Below are 21635 nucleotides of genomic sequence, written 5' to 3'. Positions count from 1 at the left end.
AGTCATCTTTTGCTACAGGATGTCTTCATCACCTTACCTGGTAATCCAAGTCTTTTTAAAAAGCTCTCAGTGTTGAAGTTCCTGGAGGGGCTGGGTGCCACCCACCCAGCATAACTTACCCCTCAGAATGTAGTTCTGATAGTTCTGATCTGCCTCAGCTCCCACCTTGATCAAACACGTCAGACCTTCAGCCACTACAAATTCATGCACCAAATCCTTGTCATCCTGGCAGGAAACAGGGAAAGAAAAAAAGAGAGAGAGAGAAACTTCAAATACTGTCCCAGGCCATTGTCCATCCAGGAGGTGCAGTGAAAACTCCGTACAAGCCTCTGACTCCAGACTGACCTCTGAAGACTGTTCGGCTCTATTCAAATGAAGCATCTTAACTGTTGCCAGAGGAATTTTACAACCAGTCTTCACATCGTTGTTTGCCAAAGAACAATTATTGCCTTCTGGGCAATCTAATAAAGATAAAGCAAATGAATCCCCTGACTGTCAGGAATATTTATAGTGATCTGTTTTTCATTCTTCAGAAATCACCAGGCTCCAGGGCCCCACAGGTCCCCAGGGACCGGCCACATGAAGCCTGCTGGGTTTCAACAGAGGAAACACTGGCTTGCAGTACAGACCTTCATGTGAGAGACTCAAAGCCACTCTTGTGTTTCAAATGACAGTCCCTAAGGAAGGTTACGAGGGTCTTGCAAACAGCATCTGAGAAAGTAAAGGAGCAGTTTCTCCACCTCCCAAGTTGTGCTGCTCACAGGACAAGCAAGGAGGCAGGATATAGAATCAGCCGTGTGTCTGGAGCAGCCACACTGTCCCTCAAAAGAGTCACTGCAGTCCTCTTGCAGTCTAATCACAGAAGGTAGGACCTGGAAGGAATCACTGGAGTCATCCAATAGGGTGGTTCTCAAAGACCAGAGCCACAGGCACCTGAGCATCAGCTGGAAACTGATAGAAATGCCAAGTACCCAGCTCCACCCTGACTTACTGAACAGGAAGCTCCACTGTGGGGCCCAGCAACCAGTGTTTAATAAGCTCTGCAGGGGTTACAGAGGTGCTCAGGGTCTTCTTCTCACCCCTGACTCCCTTACATTAGGATCATCAGTGGAGCTTTAAAAAGGAACAGGCAACAGCCCCCTCCCAGATGAGTTTAACCAGAATTTCTGAGGTGGGGTCCAGGCTCTGACATTAAATTCCCAAGGAAATCCATCCTAAAGGGCAATCAGTTCAAGAATCACTCATCTAATCCTGCCTTCCCTTCACAGATGAAGACTCAAGTGTGTCAAAACTTTGGCCAAGATGACCTAACTATGGTCAGCCAGCCCCTTGCCTGGAGTACTAAGTTCGATAGATCCCTATGAGACACACTTTTCCACTACTGTTTTGGGAGATTTCCTTGATTGGACCCTGCCTTGTCTCAAACGCAGCTAGGATACATTCATCTTCAATTATAACAACAGAACAAAAATGAAAAACCTCAGTGATGTAAGTAGTAGAAAGTTTAATAGAATAATGAAAGGTTATTATTATAGGAATGGTCAGCAACCACGGTCTATCTCCAAAAAAGAAAAAAATAATTTAGACACACTGGCATAATTCTCCTGTCTCCATGTTGAAAGCAGCCTCTCATTTTGATTTTATAGCATTTTCCAATTATATGGATGGAGGACTTGAGCAAAGGGGGGTGGGGATGGGGGAGGAGGTGGCAGGCCAGGCAGATACTCCCTTTGAACCAAAAACACACTCTTAACATTCAGAGGGCACTGGGGGGAGGGGTGAACACTGCCATGCCCCGACGGTAATGAAAGACAGCTGTGTTAACTCAGACTTGAAGATAATCATGGCTTTGGAAGCAAGAGAAAATGGGACAATATCATGATTTTTGGAAAATCACTTTACGCTCGTATGTATGAAGGAAATAAAAATAATTCTCCCTCCATCCATATTCTTTTCCACCAGCATATGTGAAAAGCGAACACTTAGATGAGCTCATGTCTAGTCAGAAAGTTTTTCCAAGCATGTAGCAAATGTTTATTACTTTAACTAAAACTAGATTCACACATGACTTCATGGTGAAAAAGTGAGAACAAGCTCTCAAGAAACCACTCAAGCTAATCACTAATATTAATATAGCAGAGAGCTGACTGTCTGGCAAAGGCTCTTGGAAAAAGACACTGGGCAATGTTTATAAAAATAATCCGGAACCCTAACTAAAATTGATGCACATATGTAGATAAAGCACTTAGGAAATTAAAATATACTGATAATAAATGTAGAAAATGTCTTCCAAATTGGCAACGTACAAGATTTTGAACACATACCTTAATGTATATGGGCATTAATAAATAAATGATTTTTGAAACACTGCTTTCTGACTCCAGTGAGATCATGTTAATACTAACTAATAAAAGATTATCCTTGAATTTCAGATTAATAGCCACACTTTAACCTGTGATTATTATTTTTTTTGACACCTGTTAATCAAGGAATATTCAACTCAATCCAAATGACCAATGACTGTGTTTTTACACCCTCTACACTGGAGTTCCAGAAGGAACCTCCACACATCAAGGAAACCCAAGAGATGATAGAGATGCAGACACATGGGTGTGGAAGAAGGTGATCTAAACTCCAGACAGCTTGCTGGCTGTGGAATCCACCCAAGACCCCTGTGGGATGGAGCTATTTGACGGACAGGTCTGTGGTCTTCCAAATAGGTCTGTGGTCTTCCAAAAGATTAAACTTCGGGAGCAAATGTCTTCATCCTTGCCTACATAATGCCAATAAAGGCAGTTCAAAAATACGTGTCTGCTCAGTAAAAAGTGGAAACAGTATCCTTGAGAATTCAGAGACACAACACTACAGAACAAGCATGGTGAGGGGGTATGAAACTAGATCGCCATGTGTTCAATTTATCTTTTAGCTTTTTCACCATGGAAAACTTGAAACATGCAAAAGAAGACAGAACAATTTAGGGTGTCAGGTGCCAATCAATTCACATCAATCCTGTTCCATCTATCACCCCACCCTGTCTGCTGCCGTATTCATTTGAAGCAAATCCTAGATGTCACATCATTTAATCCATAAATATTCTAATATGTACCTCCAGAGTATAGGAACTCTTTTTAAAATTATGTAATCACCATAAACAAAATTATGTACTCACCATAAAAATGAATACTTTCTTAATATTATCAAATGTCCAGTTTCAACTGGACAATGACCAATTTCAACTGTCTCAAAATTACAGTTGTTGTGTTTTCTTTGACATTTTGTAGTAGGATTGAAATAAGATCCACATGTGGCAATCAGTTGATACAACTTTAAAATGTCTTTTAAATCATCTCTTTTATTCCCTTGAAATCGGTGTGTCTAGATCATGTGTCCTACAGAGTAGCCTGTATTCTGGGTTGTGATGATTGCTTGTGGTGTAGTTTAACATGTGCTTCTGTCTTAGATCATTTGTAAATTGGTTACCTCGTAGAGAGTCAGGGTCAGACACACACAGGGTTGAATCTGTTGGTATGACTGCATCCTCAATGGCAGTGTGAGTTTCCATGAGGAGGTATGTAATAGCTGGTTGTATCTCATTTCCACTGTGTCACCAGGTCTTGAGGCTCCATACCTAGATCCATTAATTCATTCAGGGTTGCAAAACTCTGATGTTCTATGTGATACTCTAATCTATCACTCCTTCTTACTAAATAGCTAGAATATTTATATAAACATACCTTCCTTCAACTACTTTGATTATCCTAAAGCTCATATAGGAAAAAGTAAGATAAATGTGTGATTTTAGAATTTTACCCAGTTTTCAAAATAAAGAGCTGGTTCACCACCATCTTTCTTCCATCGCTAACCAATTCATTGTTATTCTTTAGTATTTTTATGAACTCATCAATGTAGATTAAGCTGATGTGCTTCAGTCCACTGTAATTATCATGCTTGTTGATGCTTATATCGTCCATCTTCAGCCAGCCAGTGGGAGACCCTTCAACATGCTCCCAAGTTCCTTTGGCAATAATCCTAGTCATATTTGATAGCTTCCTTGCTATCTGTATAATAATATGTTCCAAGTTTACTTTACCCATTTCCTCGGCCAGACTTGAAGTCAGCTATTTCTCCAAGTAACTCTGGTTCCTTTCAGTATTTTAAGACCACAATCTCTGTGCTGGTAGTGGTTTTTGCTAATGGGTTGACCATTGCTTCTAGTACTTTTCAATAAACTTAGTGCTAGAAATATGCTTTTTTGCAAGTTTGCTAGGATAATAAACACCATGGGTTCATTTCAATACTTCTAATTAAATTCAGAAATCCAGAGTTTTTTTTACCTTAATTGTTTTATCTTTCTATCAATTTTCTACCACACACTAAGAACCCTAATCCTTAAGAACTCTAAGAATAACAAAATTAGAAAACACACAAACTGCAGTATCAGAATAGCAATACTAACACTACTACCAGCAAAATGATAATATAAACAGTTGATCTGCATGCGTGCGTGGTTCTTTTTCTTCTAAGAGTATATTCCACCCAAAGTACACAAACTGCAATGTTTCAAAGTTACTTGGAAGAGCTCTTCTCTGTGCGGTTCTGCCACCAACTGGATACTCAGTGAGGTGAACAATGGAAACAGCAGGCAGGCTGAAGGGCTATAAGAGTGAGGGTGTGGAGTGTGATGAGTGTGGACTTCTGGCAGTAAGAGTCCAGCCCAACTGCTGTCAGGAATTTGAGTTCGAGAGAAGGACATAACAGAAGGTAAAGAAGTTCTGTTTTGTTCAGTTGATAGGAATTTGCTGTATGTCCCAGGGAACTCAACCCAGGGCTCTGTAACAACCTAGAGGGGTGGGAAGGGGTGGGAGATAGGAGGGAAGTTAAAGAGGGAGGGGACACATGTATACCTATGGCTGAGTCATGTTGATGTATGGCAGAGGCCAAAACAAAATTGTGAAGCAAGTTTCCTTCGATTAAAAATAAGTTTAGGGGGGCAGGGGAAAGCTTATTGAAATTGAAACAAACAAACAAAAAGAGGCAGGGAGACACTGATGAATACATGGGAAGTGAAACTTGGGGACAAGTAATCAGCGAAGCATTTACTCAATTAAAAAAGAGGAAAGACTGAAGACAGACACCCTTGAGAAGAGTATTCCAGTCGCCTGGTCTGTTTATCTATTGTTCATCGGTAGCATCAGCCACTGCATGAGGCTCCAAAGAGCCAGGGATGGACTCCAGGGAGCTCATAGGTGACTGGACTCAGACAAGCGAGCTAGAGTATCTCAAGTTCAATTCCAGAGGTAAGCACAGGAATAGAGGTATTTGGAGAGCCCTTGACTGCAGTGAGGGTTCATCTAGAGAATCCCTGGCAGGAGGAGACATGGGGTGGGAAACTGAGAGACATGGGGAGTGGATGTGGGGAGGAACCATCCTGGGATAGAAGCAATAGATCCGGGGTGAAGGTACAGAAGGGAAAGGGTATGGCTTGTTCCCAGAACACAATCACAGTGAGATGTCACTGCAGCGAAGGACAGGGAGGTGGGCTGCAGAGCCCAGGGCCAGAGGGCCTCGACGTTGTACTGAGAGATTCAGACGTAACCCAGAAGGCTACACGGAACCAGCATGAGAAGGACTTCGTGAGCCCCCTCTGGTGGAAGCAGGAGGATGGACTGAGTCGTGGAGGACCGAACAGTGTCCACAACAGCTGTTACAATTCTCTCAGAAGAAACGGCCTGAACCAAGGCTGACCCCAAACCTCAAGGCACTTCTGAGATGTGCGATCTAAAGGGACAACGGTGACTCGGGGTCACATCTGTAGTGTGGGAAGATGAGAAATGAGGACTCATCTCCAAAAACACTGTCACTGAGAAGGGCTCTGCTCTGGGAAAAAGATGAGGGCGTGACCGGTTGAGCAGGTTTCAAAATGGGGCAAGAACGTGCAGGGAGGATGGCCTGTTGGCCTGCCTTTCTGCCAATCCCCCTGAGACAGGAAACATCCACGAAGGAGACGGACACTCAGGCTGGAGCCATCACTGACAGAACATTGTTTAAGGATGTGAAGGGGATGGGAACTAAAGAGAAATGGACTGACTACACCCTAGAGTCTAATGTCATGCGAGTAAGAATGATGAACCTATGCAGACACGAGCTCAATGCAAACGCCATCTTCTCAACGAAGCTCATCCAGCCTTTCCTGACCCTGCCCTGGCACAGTGGCCTCACTCTTGCCCCTGGCTCTCTGTCTCTCTCCCCTGAAGTCTCCTATGGGTGACAGCTTGGAGTTTGCCTGCACCCCAGTCCCAGCCCTCTTCACTAAGTTCGTGACTTGCCCCGGGGAGAAGCAGAGGGAAAGTTTGGGGCAAAGGATAAGATGGAACCTAACAGAGATGCCGACACATGCACACAAGAGGGCGTGTCCCTAGCAGCCTGGTTTATAACAGCAGAGCCCTGGAGAGGAACGCAACTGTCCACCAACAGACGATGAACGAGATAAACTGTGCTTCCTTCACACAGTGGACACTCAGAGCTACCTGGGTCATGCCCACACTGACCTCGTTCTAAGTAAACTGCATCAGGACACATGCTGCATGATATCATTCATATACAATTGACACAAAAGAATTTCACATATTGTGGGTGAATATGCACCACTAGTGTAGAAATGTGCATTTGCACGGTAAACACTATATCTGACATTCAGTAGAGAAAACACCCCAAGAGGGTGGCCAGTATCGAGCAGAAGACTTCAATTACATCTGTAGTAGGCTTTTTCTTTTTTAATCTGAAGTAAATGTGGAAAAATATTGTGATTCTGATGATGTTTTCTTTACTTCCTATTGTTTGAAATATTTGATATGGTAAAAATACTCCTAACAGATATTTTGACCGAAATTTACTTTGTACTCTAAAGCATTTCTCTTTTTGTAATAAGTAAAAGGCATAAACTTGTCTGCATCTAATCCCACAGCAATGCAAAAACAGAACCTGACAGTAGTCTTTGTTTTTGTTTTGTTTTGTTTTTACCTGAAATATCTGCTTCAGGGAGAAGAGGGCCCTTCTTAAATCTCGTCCAGTGGAGTTGTATAGTTTTTCTGAAATAAAGAACACACCATATAAAATTCATTAAGCTAACTCAACAGATGGTAAAAACAGAGAGAGGGTGTGAGCAATTACAGAACTTCCGCTGGAAAGGTGAGTAAAAGAAATTCATTTCATTCAGGATGCAGCCCCACCTCTAATGGTGCAAAGAACAGTCCAGCCATTACAGGAGGCAGGAAGAGGGGATTGTGAGTGTGGGGAAGTGCCCTGATCTGCACCCTCAGCCCTCACCACCCTCTCTCCAGAGCTCCATTTTCAGCTGTTTACAGACAGAGTGATTCAGTTGGTAAAGAATCTGCCTGCCAATGCAGGAGATCCAGCTTCGATCCCTGTGTCGGGAAGATCCCCTAGAAAAAGAAATGGCAAGCCACTCCAGTATTTTTGCCTGGAAAAATCCCATGGACAGAGGAGCCTGGCAGGCTACAGTTCATGAGGTCCTACGAGTCAGACACGAATTAGCAACTAAACCACCACCACAGACTTGATACTTGATAGCCAACTCTATCAGGAAAATTAACACAGTCAAAATGGAACTCATCCTTCTGTTTCCTCGTCTCACAGGCCTGCATCACCATCCTCTCCACAGCCCGGCTCAGGAAGCTTCAAACTGCTTCCTTTTCCGTGGAATCTGATGCTCACTTCAAGAGAACCAAGAGCAGCAGCATGATGTCTTTACGGACTGACTGGTCCCCACCTGCTGCCAGCCCTTCCAGCGGGGACCTAGCCTTAGCTCTGCCTGTACCTGGACTCTCCCTCATATGAGACCCGTTCGAGGATGAATCCTGGCCTGGAGCAAGGCAGATGCAGGAGCCCCTGTCAGTATTCTGGGGCTTGATACTCAGGCTGAATTCTATAACCAGGGACATGTAACATGTACTAGTTGGGCCAGGCCTCATGCATGAGGAGGGGAGCCTGACCCAAGACCCACCCTCCAGCAGTTACAGTGAGCAGAAGTGGCAGATGGGTATGCCCCAAGTCTTCACTGGTCAGTGGGTGGCGCCAGAATGTGCTGAAGGCATGGAGAATGCAGGGAACATCCACTCCTACTGGTGCATGCAGACTCCCAGAAGCGTGGACTCTGCTCAGCTTCCTAGGTGGCTCAGGTGCCCGGGGTTGGGTTCCTAACACTGTGTGTCAGAGCGCTCCAATATAAACCATCCAGTGCACATTTACTGAGCACCTGCCAGGCGCTGTTCTAGGCACTGAGGGTACAGTAGTGAAGAATGAACTCAGAGCAAAGACTAAGCAATCCAAGGGCCTGCATTTCAACATGGTATGTGATTTGGGCGAAGTATACTACCTCTATAAGCCTTGGATTCCTTATCCAAAGAGGGGGAACAGATAATAGTAGATCTAGTAGAAGATGGTTTTGTGTGTTAAATCCAGCACTGAAATGATGCAGTGGAATGCAAAATTACTTAAAATACTTAGAATTATAGATTTCAAAGTAATGTCACCTGCATGGTAGGCAATCTTGGGCTTCAGCACCAGCCTATGGGGGGAGGTGGTTCTCCTCATGTGTGAGTGGAAGGGGATGAAATGCACAGATCTAAATGACTTAGCAGAAGTCTGGTTGTGAGAAGGACATGCCCCTTTGCACTGTGGCTCTAGAAGTGCCCCATCTGAGGTGATGGAAGGTTCCCATCTGAGAGAGACTTAAAATGATGGAGCATGGGCCTGGCTCAGCCTCTGAATGGCAATAGCTTTCTCAAAGGGCTTCCTATGGACACCCTGCCCACTTCCCCTCTTCTCACCCATCCTCCAGACCAAGGCCAGAAGGATGAGGTGAAAACCAACACCTAAAAACATCCCTGCCCCCATTCAAACCCTTCAGTAGCTGCCCACGGCACTGAGTAACAAACTCCAAATCCTTTCTGTGGCCTGCCAATCCCTTGGTCACACAGCCCTGCCACCCCCACCCCCTACCACATACCAACTCATCGTGCAGCAGACACCTGTTCTCTCAGCTCCTGGGGCAGGCCAGTCTCCTCCAGACTCACAACCTACACACACAGCTTAAGGGGCAGAGGTAGGATCCTATGGGGTCTGACCCCAAGGCCTCCTAGTGTTTGCCCATTATGCAGTCCCCCACCTGTAAATACAATATGCAATCCCCAGTTGCTTGATAATTATGCAGTGCTTCGACTGAGAGAGAATCACTCCTTGTCTTCCTGAACACAAGGAGCCGGGAAGACTCCAAAGGAATCAGCCATCCCCAGAGTAGACAGCTGATTCATCACAGACCCTAAAAAATGAGGCCCAATGAATCACAAGTTGACCTCTAAAGTATTAATATATGTGTGGCCTCAAAAGACATGAGTAAGAAATAGAGATGGCTGAGTAGAAGGATGGGCGCTCATCTTCTCCTGCGAAAACGCCAAAATTCCAACTTGCTGCTGAACAACTGTCAACGGGAGAATGTTGGATCTTACCAAAAAAAGATACCCCACGCTCAAGGGCAAAGGAGAAACCCCAGCAAGATGGTAGGAGGGGTGAAATCGCGTTCAGAATCAAACCCCATAATCGTCAGAGACACTCAGAGGAGAGGGCTCAAACAAACCTAGTACACACAAGCACCCAGAGACCCCACAGAGACCGAGCCAGAATTGTGTTGGAGTGTCTCCTCAGGGTCAGCAGTGGCCTGCCACAGGGGCAAGGATGCTGGGTGCAGTAGACCTGGGTATTGCACGAGCCCTCTTGAAGGAGGTCCCATTAACGCCACCATAGAGCTGCCAGAACTTACACAGGGCTGGGGAAACAGACTCCTGGAGGGCACACACACACACACACAAACCTTGTGGGCACCAGAACCCAGGAGAAAGGAGCAGAGATCCCACAGAGACTGACCCAGACTTGCCTGTGAGTGTCCAGGAGTCTCCGGTGGAGGCGTGGGTCGGTGGTGGCCGCTGCAGAGTCAGAGACACTGACTGCGGCACTGCGTGCACCTGGCCTTTTGAAGGAGGTCGCCATCATCTTCACCACCTCCACCACAGTTTGGTCTCAGGCCAGACCACAGAGGGGAACACAGCCCCACCCATCAACAGAAAACTGCATTAAAGACTTACTGAGCATGGCCCCACCCATCAGAACAAGACCCAGTGTCACTCTCTCCCATCAGGAGGCTTCCATAAGCCTCCTACCCTTCTCCGTCAGAGGGCAGACAGAATGAAAACTGCAATCACCGAACACTAAACAAACTGATCACATGGACCACAGCCTTGTCTAACTTAATGAAACGATGAGCCATGCCATGTAAGGCCACCCAAGACGGACGGGTCATGGTGGAGAGTTCTGACAAAACGTGGTCCACTGGAGAAGGGAATGGCAAACCATTTCAGTATTCTTGCCTTTAAAACCCCATGAATAGTATGAAAAGGCAAAAAGGCAGGACACTGAAAGAGGAACTCCCCAGGTCGGTAGGTGCCCAACATGCCACTGGACATCAGTGGAGAACTAACGCCAGAAAGAATGAAGAGACGGAGTCAAAGCAAAACAACACCTAGTTGTGGATGTGACTGGTGATGGAAGTAAAGTCCAATGCTACGAAAAGCAATATTGCATAGGAACCTGGAATGTTAGGTCCATGAATCAAGGTAAATTGGAAGTGATCAAACAGGAGATGGCAAGGATGAACATCAACATTTTAGGAATCAGTGAACTAAAATGGACTGGAATGGGTGAATTTAACTCAGATGACCATTTTATCTACTACTGTGGGCAAGAATCCCTTAGAAGAAATGGAGTAGCCCTCATAGTCAACAAAAGAGTTGGAAATGCAGTTCTTGGATGCAATCTCAAAAATGACAGAATGATCTCTGTTCATTTCCAAGGCAAACCATTCAATACCACAGTAATCCAAGCCTATGCCCCGACCAATAATGCTGAAGAAGCTGAAGTTGAATGGTTCTATGAAGACCTACAAGACCTTCTACAACTAACACCCAAAAAAGGCGTCCTTTTCATTATAGGGGACTGGGATGCAAAGTAGGAAGTCAAGAGACACCTGGAGTAACAGGCAAATTTGGCCTTGGAGTACAAAATGAAGCAGGTCAAAGGATAACAGAGCTTTGCCAACAGAATGCACTAGTCATAGCAAACACCCTCTTCTAACAACACAAGAGAAGACTCTACACATGGACATCACCAGATGTCCATGTGTAGAGTCTTGTCAATATCAATATCAAAATAAGACTGATTATATTCTTTGCAGCCAAGGATGGAGAAGCTCTATAGAGTCAGCAAAAACAAGACCGGGAGCTGTGGCTCAGATCATGAACTCCTTATTGCCAAATTCAGACTGAAATTGAAGAAAGTAGGGAAAACCACTAGACCATTCAGGTATGACCCAAATCAAATCCCTTACCATTATACAGTGGAAGTAACAAATAGATTCAAGGGATTAAAAAAAAAAAAGATTCAAGGGATTAGATCTGATAGACAGAGTGCCTGAATAACTATTGATAGAGGTTCATGACACTGTACAGGAGGCAGTGATCGAGATCATCCCCAAGAAAAAGAAATGCAAAAAGGCAAAATGGTTGTCTGAGGAGGCCATACAAATAGCTGAGAACGAAGAGAAGTGAAAGGCAAAGGAGAAAATAAAAATATACCAATTTGAATGCAGAGTTCCAAAGAATAGCATGGAGACATAAAAAAGCCTTCCTCAGTGATCAATGCAAAGAAATAGAGGAAAACAATAGAAGGGGAAAGACTGGAGATTTCTTTAAAAAAAAAAAACAGAGATACCAAAAGGACATTTCATGCAAAGATGGGCACAATAAAGGACAGAAATGGTGTGTACCTAACAGAAGCAGAAGATATTAAGAAGAGGTGGCAAGAATACACAGAAGAACTATAAAAAAGAGATCTTCATGACCCAGATAACCATTATGGTGTGATCACTCACCTAAAGCCAGACATCCTGGAATGCAAAATCAAGTGGGCCTTTAGGGAGCATCACTACGAAGAAAGCTAGTGGAGGTGATGGAATTCCAGTAGAGCTTTTTCAAATCCTAAAAGATGATGCTGTAAAATTGCTGCACTCAATATGCCAGCAAATTTGGAAACCTCAGCAGTGGCCACAGGACTGGAAAAGGTCAGTTTTCATTCCAATCCCAAAGAAAGGCAATGCCAAAGAATGCTCAAACTACCACATGATTGTACTCATCTCACACGCTAGCAAACTAACGCTCAAAATTCTCCAAGCCAGGCTTCAACAGTACGTGAACCATGAACTTCCAGATGTTCAAGCTGGATTTAGAAAAGGCAGAGAAACCAGAGATCAAATTGCCAATATCCGCTGGATCATCAAAAAAGCAAGAGAGTTCCAGAAAAGCATCTACTTCTGATTTATTGACTATGCCAAAGCCTTTGACTGTGTGGATCACAACAAATTGTGGAAAATTCTTAGAGATGGGAATACCAGATCACCTGACCTGCCTCCTGAGAAATCTCTATGCTGGTCAAGAAGCAACAGTTAGAACTGGACATGGAACAACAGACTAGTTCCAAATAGGAAAAGGAGTATGTCAAGGCTGTATATTGTCATCCTGCTTATTTAACTTCTATGCAGAGTACATTATGGGAAATGTGGAGCTGAATGAAGCATAAGCTGGAATCAAGATTGCTGGGACAAATATCAATCACCTCAGATATGCAGATGACACCACCCTTATGGCAGAAAGCGAAGAACAAAAGAGCCTCTTGATGAAAGTGAAAGAGGAGAATGAAAAAGTTGGCTTAAAACTCAACATTCAGAAAACTAAGATCATGGCATCTGGTCCCATCACTTCATGGCAAATAGATGGGGAAAATGGATACAGTGACAGACTTTATTCTTGGGGGCTCCAAAATCACTGCCAATGGTGACTGTAGCCATGAAATTAAAGACGCTTGCTCCTTGGAAGAAAAGCTATGACCAACCTAGAGAGCATATTAAAAAGCAAAGACATTACTTTGCCAACAAAGGTCTGTCTAGTCAAAGCTATGGTTTTTCCAGTAGTCATGTATGGATGTGAGAGTGGGACTATAAAGAAAGCTGAGTGTCAAAGAATTGATGCTTTTGAAATGTAGTATTGGAGCAGACTCTTGTGAGTCCCCTGGACTGCAAGATCAAACCAGTCAATCCTAAAGGAAATCAGTCATGAATATCGATTGGAAGGACTGATGCTGAAGCTGAAACTCCAATACTTAGCCACCTGATGTGAAGAACTGACTCATTTGAAAAGATCCCGATGCTGGGAAAGATTGAAGGCAGGAGGAGAGGGATGACAGAGGATAAGATGGTTGGATAGCATCACCAACTTGACAGAGATGAGTTTGAGTAAGCTCCAGGAGTTGGTGGTGGACCGGGAAGTCTGTCATGCTACACTCCATGGAGGTCACAAAGAGTTGGGCACGACTGACCAACTGAACTGAAGCGAATAAATAGAGTGAACTGCATCCCCCTTGTAGTAGAAGCCAGGTCCCTGGGAGATCACTCTTCCTCCACTTTCTACAGCCAACATATCAGAACCTGAAATCTCCGAGGGACAGACTTTGCTTTTAGCCAATACCACTTCTAATAAGAATAAAGTTCTCAAATGCAAGCATGGTGCTAATATACCTGGAAGAACAAGGGCAGATTTTTCTTGTCCAGGAAGGGCATGAGTAGAGGAGAGATTCAATTCCAGGTACCTCTTCACAACATAAGGCTTGCATTAGACTTTCTTGCTCAGGTAACACCAAACGACAGGCAGAAACATGTCTTCCATAGATTAACAATATCCCAGTTAGAGTCTCCTTTAGTTACCAGTGATCTATCATGGCTTCCAATTCATGTGAATGAAGATTATGCTTTGCTGTGTTTTGGCTGCTAAGGTTTTAGCACTTGGTGCTATAATCAAAATAATCAGTAAAATGAAGATTAAGTAGTTTTTTGAACTATAGTTGATTTACAATGTTATGTTACCTTCTGGTGTATAGAAAAGTGATTCTGTTTTATATATTTTTTGTTCATATTCTTTTCCATTATGTTTTATTACAGGATATTAAATATAGTTCCCTGTGCTATACAACAGGACCTCGTTGTTTATCCATTCTATATGTAACATATGCTAGTCCCTAACTCCCAATCCAAACCTCCCATGCCATCCCTCTCCCTTAGCAACCACAAGTCTGTTCTCTGTGTCTGTGAATCTGTTTCACAGATAAGTTCATATCGTATTTTAGACTCCACATATAAGTGATATCATATGGTATTTGTCTTTCTCTTTCTGACTTACTTTGCTTAGTATGATAATCTCTAGGTCCATCCATGTTAGTGCAAATGGCATTATTTCATTGTTTCTTTATGGCTGAGTAATATTTCACTGAATATATGTACCACATCTATTCATCTGTCGATGCTTGTTTCTTGCTTGTTTCCTGCTTGTCTTGCTATAAACATAAAGGGTGCATGTATCTTCTTGAATTGTAGTTTTGTCCAGATATGTGCCCAGGAGTAGGATTGCTGGATCTGGCAACTAGTTTTAGTTTTTGAGGAAACTCCATACTGTTCTCCATAGTGGCTACACCAATTTACATTCCCACCAACAGAGTAGGAGGGTTCAAATAGGGATTAAGTATTAACAGATTTTTAAAAATTCAGTTGAGAATTACAACGTTTTGTTGAGGATTTTTACATTCATATTCATGAGGAACATTAATCTACAGTTTTCATTTCTTGTGATGATGTTGACATTGAGGTGATGCCCACCTCATGAGCTGGGAGTGTTCTCTCATCTTCAAGAATAAGTTTGTGCAGACTTGGTGTTACTAATTTTTTTAATGTTTGGCAGAATTCTCCAATGAAGCTACCTGCACCTGGAGTTCCCTTTAATAAAAGGTTTTAAGCTATGGATTATTCAATATCATTCAAGAACAAAAGCTGTTCTCATGATACTCCCTTATCCTTTTACTGACTACTGCAGCTTCTCTATTATCCCTGATATGGGTGATCTGTCTTTTCTCTTTCATGCTTGGTCAGTCAGGCTATAAGAGTATAGATTTTATTGATCTTTTCAAAGAATCAGCTTTTAATTTCATTCCATTTTTCATTGCTTTTCTGATTTCTATTTTATTGATTACTTTTGGCTTAATTTGCTCTTTTGCTCTAGTTTTTTATGGTGAAAACTTCAATGATTTGAGGACTTTCTTCTTATTGAATGTAAGTATTTAATGCCATAAATTTCTCTCTAAGCACTACTTCAGCAGCATTCTGAAAATTTACATATATTGTTTTTCTTTTCTTTTCTTTCCATTCAAAAGTGAATGGTTGTAAACATTCCATTCACTTCAAAAGGGAATAACTTAAATCTGTTGTTGATGTTAATCTCTGGTTTATTTAGGAGCTATGTTACTGCTTAGCTTCCATCCATATGAGGATTTTCCAGATATCTTTCTGTTACCAATTTCTAGTTTAATTTCTTCATGGTGAAAACATTTATTTTGTTATGATATCAAATATTTGTAATTTATTAAGGTTTATTTTGTGACCCAGAATATAGTTTATCCTGATGACTGTCTCATGGACACATGAAAAGAATGTGCATTCTGCTGTGATTGGCTGAACCATTCCATAAATATTCACTAGGTCAAGTTGAATGATAGTACTATTCAGGTCTTCTCTTAATCAATTTTCTGTTTATCTATTCTATATTTTACTGTGAGAGGAGTATTTAAATCTTTATTATACTGGATTTGTCTGTTTATTCTTTCAGCTTTATGAGCCTCTGCTTTAGGTCCTCTGAAGTTCAACTGTTGCGCATACTCACAATTAGAAAGGCTATGGATTTTAGGTTAATAGACCACCTATCACCATGTAATCGGTCACCCAGGTGGCACAGTGGTAAAGAATATGCCTAACAATGCAGGAGATGCAAGAGACACAGGTTTCATCCCTGGGTCAGGAAGATCCCCTGGAGGAGGAAACGGCAACCCACTCCAGTATTCTTGCCTAGGAAATCCCATGGACAGAGGAGCTTGGTGGGCTACAGTCCATGGGGTCACGAAGAGTCAGACATGATTGAGCTGCTGAGCATACACACACGCAGGCACCATGTAATGTTTCTCTTCCTCCTTGGAAATATTCCTTTTTTAAAGTCTACTTTTCTAATACGTAAATGATTAGTGAGTGTTTGGTTAGTGTTTGCATGGTCTATCTTTTCTCCATCCTTTTATTTCTAACCTGTCTATGTAGAGTTTCCTGTAGATACAGTTGAAACTTGTTTTTATCCCATCTGTCTTTTCACTGGTGTGCATTCTCTGTGTCTTTAACCTCCAGGACATCACAATAACTTCTCTGCGACACTAGGACAGAAGACCTCAGGGAGGCCTCAGCCTTTGATGAGAAACATCCTGAACAAATGCCAAGCATATCCTTGAGTGGTGCCAGAAATCTCTTCCTGTCCTTTTTTTTTTTTTTGCCAGTTGTCTTAATTAAAACAAACAGCAATTTCTGTTCAAGGAGTAAACAATTTTCATTCCAATTGTCTCTAACTTTTTAAAAATTAGTTATACATTTTATTTAAATAATTATCTATTCCACTTCCTAGGTGGCTCACTGGTAAAGAATCTGCCTGCTGACAGGAGATGTGGGTTCTATCCCCAGGTTGGGAAAATCCCTTGGAGTAGGAAATGGCAACCTGCTCCAGTAGTCTTGCCTGGAAAAGTCCATGGACAAGAGGAGGCTGGCAGGCTACAGTCTGTGGGGTCACAAAGAGTCAGACACGACTAAGCACAAACATTTCAAACAAAGCTGAAAAAAAATTGTATGGTTTCCAAACAATAATTATGTCTTTAATGTGAGAAAATTATCAAACAGACTTCTGAAAGCAAGTTGTAAATTTTCATGTTTTTAAAAATCAAAGCTCAAAAGAGTAATAACTTTATTTATATTACATATTTTGGCTGAAACATCCTATGAAATACTTCATTTTTTAATTCCATAAGCTATAAAGCCCTAGGTAAGGTATACCTCAGAAATCCTTCCACCCAGTGTCTGTTAAATTGTAGCTTTTTAATTTTTAAATCTTTCATAAAAGTGACAGGCAGCAAAGTTTCATTTTTATGGCCAAAGATACCCTCTCCCAAACTACTGCAAACCTTTCCTGTTCTATGTAATAAACATTTTAATAAATGTCATGAGTTGGCCCCCATATCATATGAGAACAACACTGGAATCGCCACTCTCGTGGTTGAGATTTAAATGACCAAATACTCATTCAAAGAAATATTACTCTAGAGTACTGACTTTTTTTTTTAAAGCAATGGATATTACCTCTCTAGACAGAACCAATATTGTGGTATAAAATAAAACCACAGTGCTTAACTGAAACTCAAAATTGCCATCGATCTTAAAAAACGCATGGTACCGAACAGCCCCTCTGCCCTACCTGATTGTTCTGTTGATGAGCATATATTTTAGGAGACACCACTGCTTACCTAGAGGTGAGGAAGGATCAGGGACCAAGGATGCTTGTAAATGACAATTTGTCATTTTATGAAGAGGGACAATTCCTGCTGGTAGAAGAGGAGCCAGCATGCGTTTTCCCACATCAGACATCATAGCCAAACCAAAGACTGCTGACAGCCCTTTGATGGGCTCGAGAGGCCTACACAGGCCAAAGGAGAAGCGGTCCTTCTCCCCACTCCAGGTCCTGGCTTCCTTGCTGCTGGGCTAGCCAGGCCACAGGTGGTGTGGTTTGGAGCTTTAAATGCTGGGGGACACTCTGAGTTCAAGGAACTGGGTGTTCCTTTTATATTGCATCCAGGCCTCACCATACACAAAGTCAGACTCATCACGGCTGTGCTGGCCTCCTCTTCAGCTTAGACCAGAGGGTGAAGGGCTCACCCAGGAGCAGAGGATGGCCTGCCAGCTTCAGGATGTGCTTGATGTCTCTCTTGGATGCAGGCCTACGGAACATTAAGAAGTCCTACTTCTAGCCTGTGTATTCAGGTGTGATGCTCAGTCTTGGGTTACATGGTGAAGCAATGCTTCCTCCGGGAGGATGACTGATAATCTTGGTGCATCCCCAGTCTGCCATCAATGTCTGCAGGCTCTGCTCTACGTAGGTCTCACATGCATGTCTCTGGGTTTGTGTACGTGGGTGCAGATGCACCCTTGGCTTCAGCTTGTGGATGATGGAGCAGAGCTTAGAAGTCCTCTGACCCTCCACCTATACCTGATACACTGTGTAGTGCTCATGGATCCCAAGTCCCAAGGGAGGGAATTCCATGTGTGCACACTGCCTGAGTATCAGGTGACGCAAAAGAAAAAGAGACTCCAAATGCTGAGCACAGGGAGGGACAGCGGAGGCCACCTGAATCCAGCAAGAGGGGAGCCTCACAGCCGCTACCTGCATGGGAACTTCACACGTCTCCCAGGAGCTCACAGGTGCTCCCTTCTCCTCCTTGTCCACCAGTGAGAGTGGAGTAACCCCTCCCGGCTGGTGGGGGCCATAAGGAAAAAGATGGTTCTTGCCACAGGGGGCGGCGGGGGGGACTGGGGTCTAAGTAGTAAAACATGGGACCCTTCCTAACAAACCTCAAGAGTGCACAACAGTCAGACCCAAAGTAGAACCCTCATGTGTAAAATGTAGGGCTGGGATTAGCCTGTATTCCCCAAGGTTGTCCATTCTCCCAGAACTCTGACACTGCCAGGTCTGAAGTGTGCAAAGGCCAATCTCACCAGCACAGAAGGGGGTGGCCTACAGCTCAGGCTCAGAACGTCCCCTGGAGGGAGGAGGGCTTTGGGCCCAGCAGCTGGGGAGAAGCTGTAGGAGGGGGCAATTATACATCCATTCATTATTTTTGAAGTGAAGCACAGCCCAGGTGCATTTATTCTTCCCCCTCCCCCATTCCAGGCTGAATCTGCCTGGGGGGCAGGCATTCACCTTTCAGTAAAGGGCAACTGGGAGCCCATGGTAGGTGGTGGGGAAAGGAGGTGTAATCGGAACATCATTTGTTAAAGTCTTATAAGCCACCCCCCACCCCCGCCCGGCCCCGCCGTCTTTTCCCTCCACGATTCTGTTTAAAATGAAATATGTTCCTTTAAGAGATGTAATTACTGTATTATACGCTAAACTAGCTTACAATAATGAGGTGAGGGGAAATTAATCAAAGGCCATCAGAGACCTTCTGTCTTTGGGAAGGAAACCTGCACGGCTTGAAAATCTCAGTGCTGAAAAGCACGGCCACAGAGGTCCTATGCTGCCTGCTCAGGCAGGAGCACAATGAAGAAAACCTCTGCATGGGGGAAAGACCAAAACATGACAAGGAACCAGTATAAAAAACTGGTGAAGCGAAGTGTCAGTAGTTCGGTTGTGTCCGTCTCTTTGAGACCCCGTGGACTGTACCCACCAGGCTCCCCTGTCCATAGAATTCTCCAGGCAAGGATACTGGAGTGTGTAGCCATTCCCTTCTCCAGGGCATCTTCCTGACCTAGGGATCGAACCCTCATCTCCTGCTTTGCAGGAGATTCTTTACCATCTGAGCCACCAGTGAAGTTGGATAAAAAACTGGTTATGTTGGTCAAAGAATATGGAGGGGAAGAACTCCAGGCAACTGCGGGTAAGTCTGGGGAAGTAGGCAAGCGAAAGATAGATCCAGACTATCATGTTTTCAGGCCCATAAAACTCACTGACTTTCACAATTATAGCACACTCTTATCTCACCAAGAGGCAAACTCAGTCACCAAGCACTCCATGGCAAACTGGGATCAAGACCCAGGGGTCCTTCCTCTCTATGGAAAGACAGTAACCTTCTTTCTACCCTTGGGCTGCTATGAAAGACATCACATGTAGAGAGGAGATTTATTCATCGGCAAAATGCCACGTCTATATTTAAAAATCTGTTTGCACCAGTTACAGAGAACGGTGACCATCATGAATTTTCAGATGTGGCAATGAGAAATGAGCCTCTGCTTTGCCTGGATGTAGCTGTAACATCAGACTCCCCACTCAGAACTGGCAAAATGTGACAAAAGACAAACTGAAGGACAGTGGCCAAGCCTGGGCTATGCTTCTCTTCCCCAGCTGGGGAAGCCCACAGACCAAGTTACTGTCAACACTGAGTGAGTCAAAGAAACTCTACTCTGGAAATTCTCCCCCTGGATCCAAAAATGCCACATGATACACCAACGACTGGGAAGAATAACCCCTCTCAGCCTGAAATTGATATTCAGTTACCATGATGATATTTTAAAGGGGAAAAAAAAGTGACACCGTAGAAACCATTTTTCAGTTTAAAAAAAAAAAAAAAACTGCTGGGTCAGATTTTGGAAACCATTTTTTCCAGTGATGGGAGTCTCGGACTCATTTGAAAATCATACACAAGTTATAAAAAGATGTTCAGACACACAAAATGTTAATACAATTTCAGAGAGTATGGGTACACAGAAGCTTCCTATATGGGCCCTCAGGAGATCCTATGGTCCAGAGGTAAGAATTCTTGATCTAAGCCAACATCCTCATTTCACAAGTAAAGAAACCAAAGCCAGATAAGTGACATCAAGGCTGTCCCCAGTGCTAGGCTCTCAGAAGTGAGGAAGAGTAACAGAAGATGCCTAGTAGAAATGGAGATGGCCTTACGTTCTGTTTATACAATAAACAACTGGGCCACTAAAACTCACTCACACCCTAACCGTGACACGTTTGTCACCAACACACACACATAAAAGCAAGGGCTTCTGTTCTGGGGACCAACCAAGACAAGTGGCCATGGTGATGATGGTGAGTGGGGGTGAATGAGGGGGCTCCCCGGCTGGCAAAGGGGCAGCCCCCTCAGCCTGAGGGTGGAAGAGGCTAAATGTGAACGATTAGAAAGTCCCAAGCCCCAACGAGGCAAGACTGCTTAAGATGACCTCTTTAATCCTCAGATTGCTTAGAGAGCAATCTCCCTTTATGTATTTATAACATTATCTTTTTAACAGTCTTTTATTATCCACTAAGCGGGCAGTATGCTGAGCACTCAGCTGACAGAGGGAAATGAAGACAGTCTCAGGCATGAGAGCTGAGGGCCGACAGGGGAGGACAGGCTTGTCCCAGACAAAGCCTCTGCCACGTGAGAAGGACACGGCAGTAACAAGGGGCCACGGAGAAAGGAGCGGAAAACCCTGTGAAGCTGTGGCTGGAGGTGGAGACTCAGCCGTGGCGACGTGGGACAGACTTCAGAGGCGCGAGTGGAAACCAACCAGTGTGAGAAGGGCTGTGCAGAGGGGGAGCGTGAGGAGAAGAGCAGCGTGCAGCCTGGGCGGCTGAGGACGGAAGTGTGTTCAAAGCGGACCGCACTTCAGTGGGGCCAGTGCGTGGGCAGGTCGTGCAGAGAGAGCATCAGGCTGATGACACGCAGAGGGTCCACGCTGGAGCGGGGTGGGGGCCCAGCTGCTGTGCCCTGGAGTTTCAGCTTCTTGTCTCTCAGGCAAGAAGGAAGCTCGTGAGACAGGGTTTTTTCCCAGTTCACTGTCAGTCTGGTCAATGAGGGCAGATAATTCGAACAGGGCAGGAGCAGGAAACCAGTTAAGA

General features: G+C 43.9%; 1 protein-coding gene across 2 annotated transcripts in view; it reads right to left on the bottom strand.

The window, feature by feature from the left end:
• Window positions 1-21635, bottom strand: part of FHOD3 (formin homology 2 domain containing 3) — a 527184-nt gene that overhangs the window by 286475 nt on the left and 219074 nt on the right. For both annotated transcript variants that reach the window (XM_040264875.1, XM_040264876.1), the window contains exons 4-5: window positions 7021-7088; window positions 120-225 (exon numbers count right to left, since the gene is read on the bottom strand). In XM_040264875.1, coding sequence (XP_040120809.1) covers window positions 120-225; window positions 7021-7088 — 174 coding nt within the window. The remainder of the gene's footprint in view (window positions 1-119; window positions 226-7020; window positions 7089-21635) is intronic.

This window comes from Oryx dammah, unplaced genomic scaffold (genome assembly GCF_014754425.2).
Source record: "Oryx dammah isolate SB20612 unplaced genomic scaffold, SCBI_Odam_1.1 HiC_scaffold_22, whole genome shotgun sequence".
Lineage (NCBI taxonomy): Eukaryota > Metazoa > Chordata > Mammalia > Artiodactyla > Bovidae > Oryx > Oryx dammah.
This window is presented reverse-complemented; position numbering and strand designations above follow the sequence as displayed.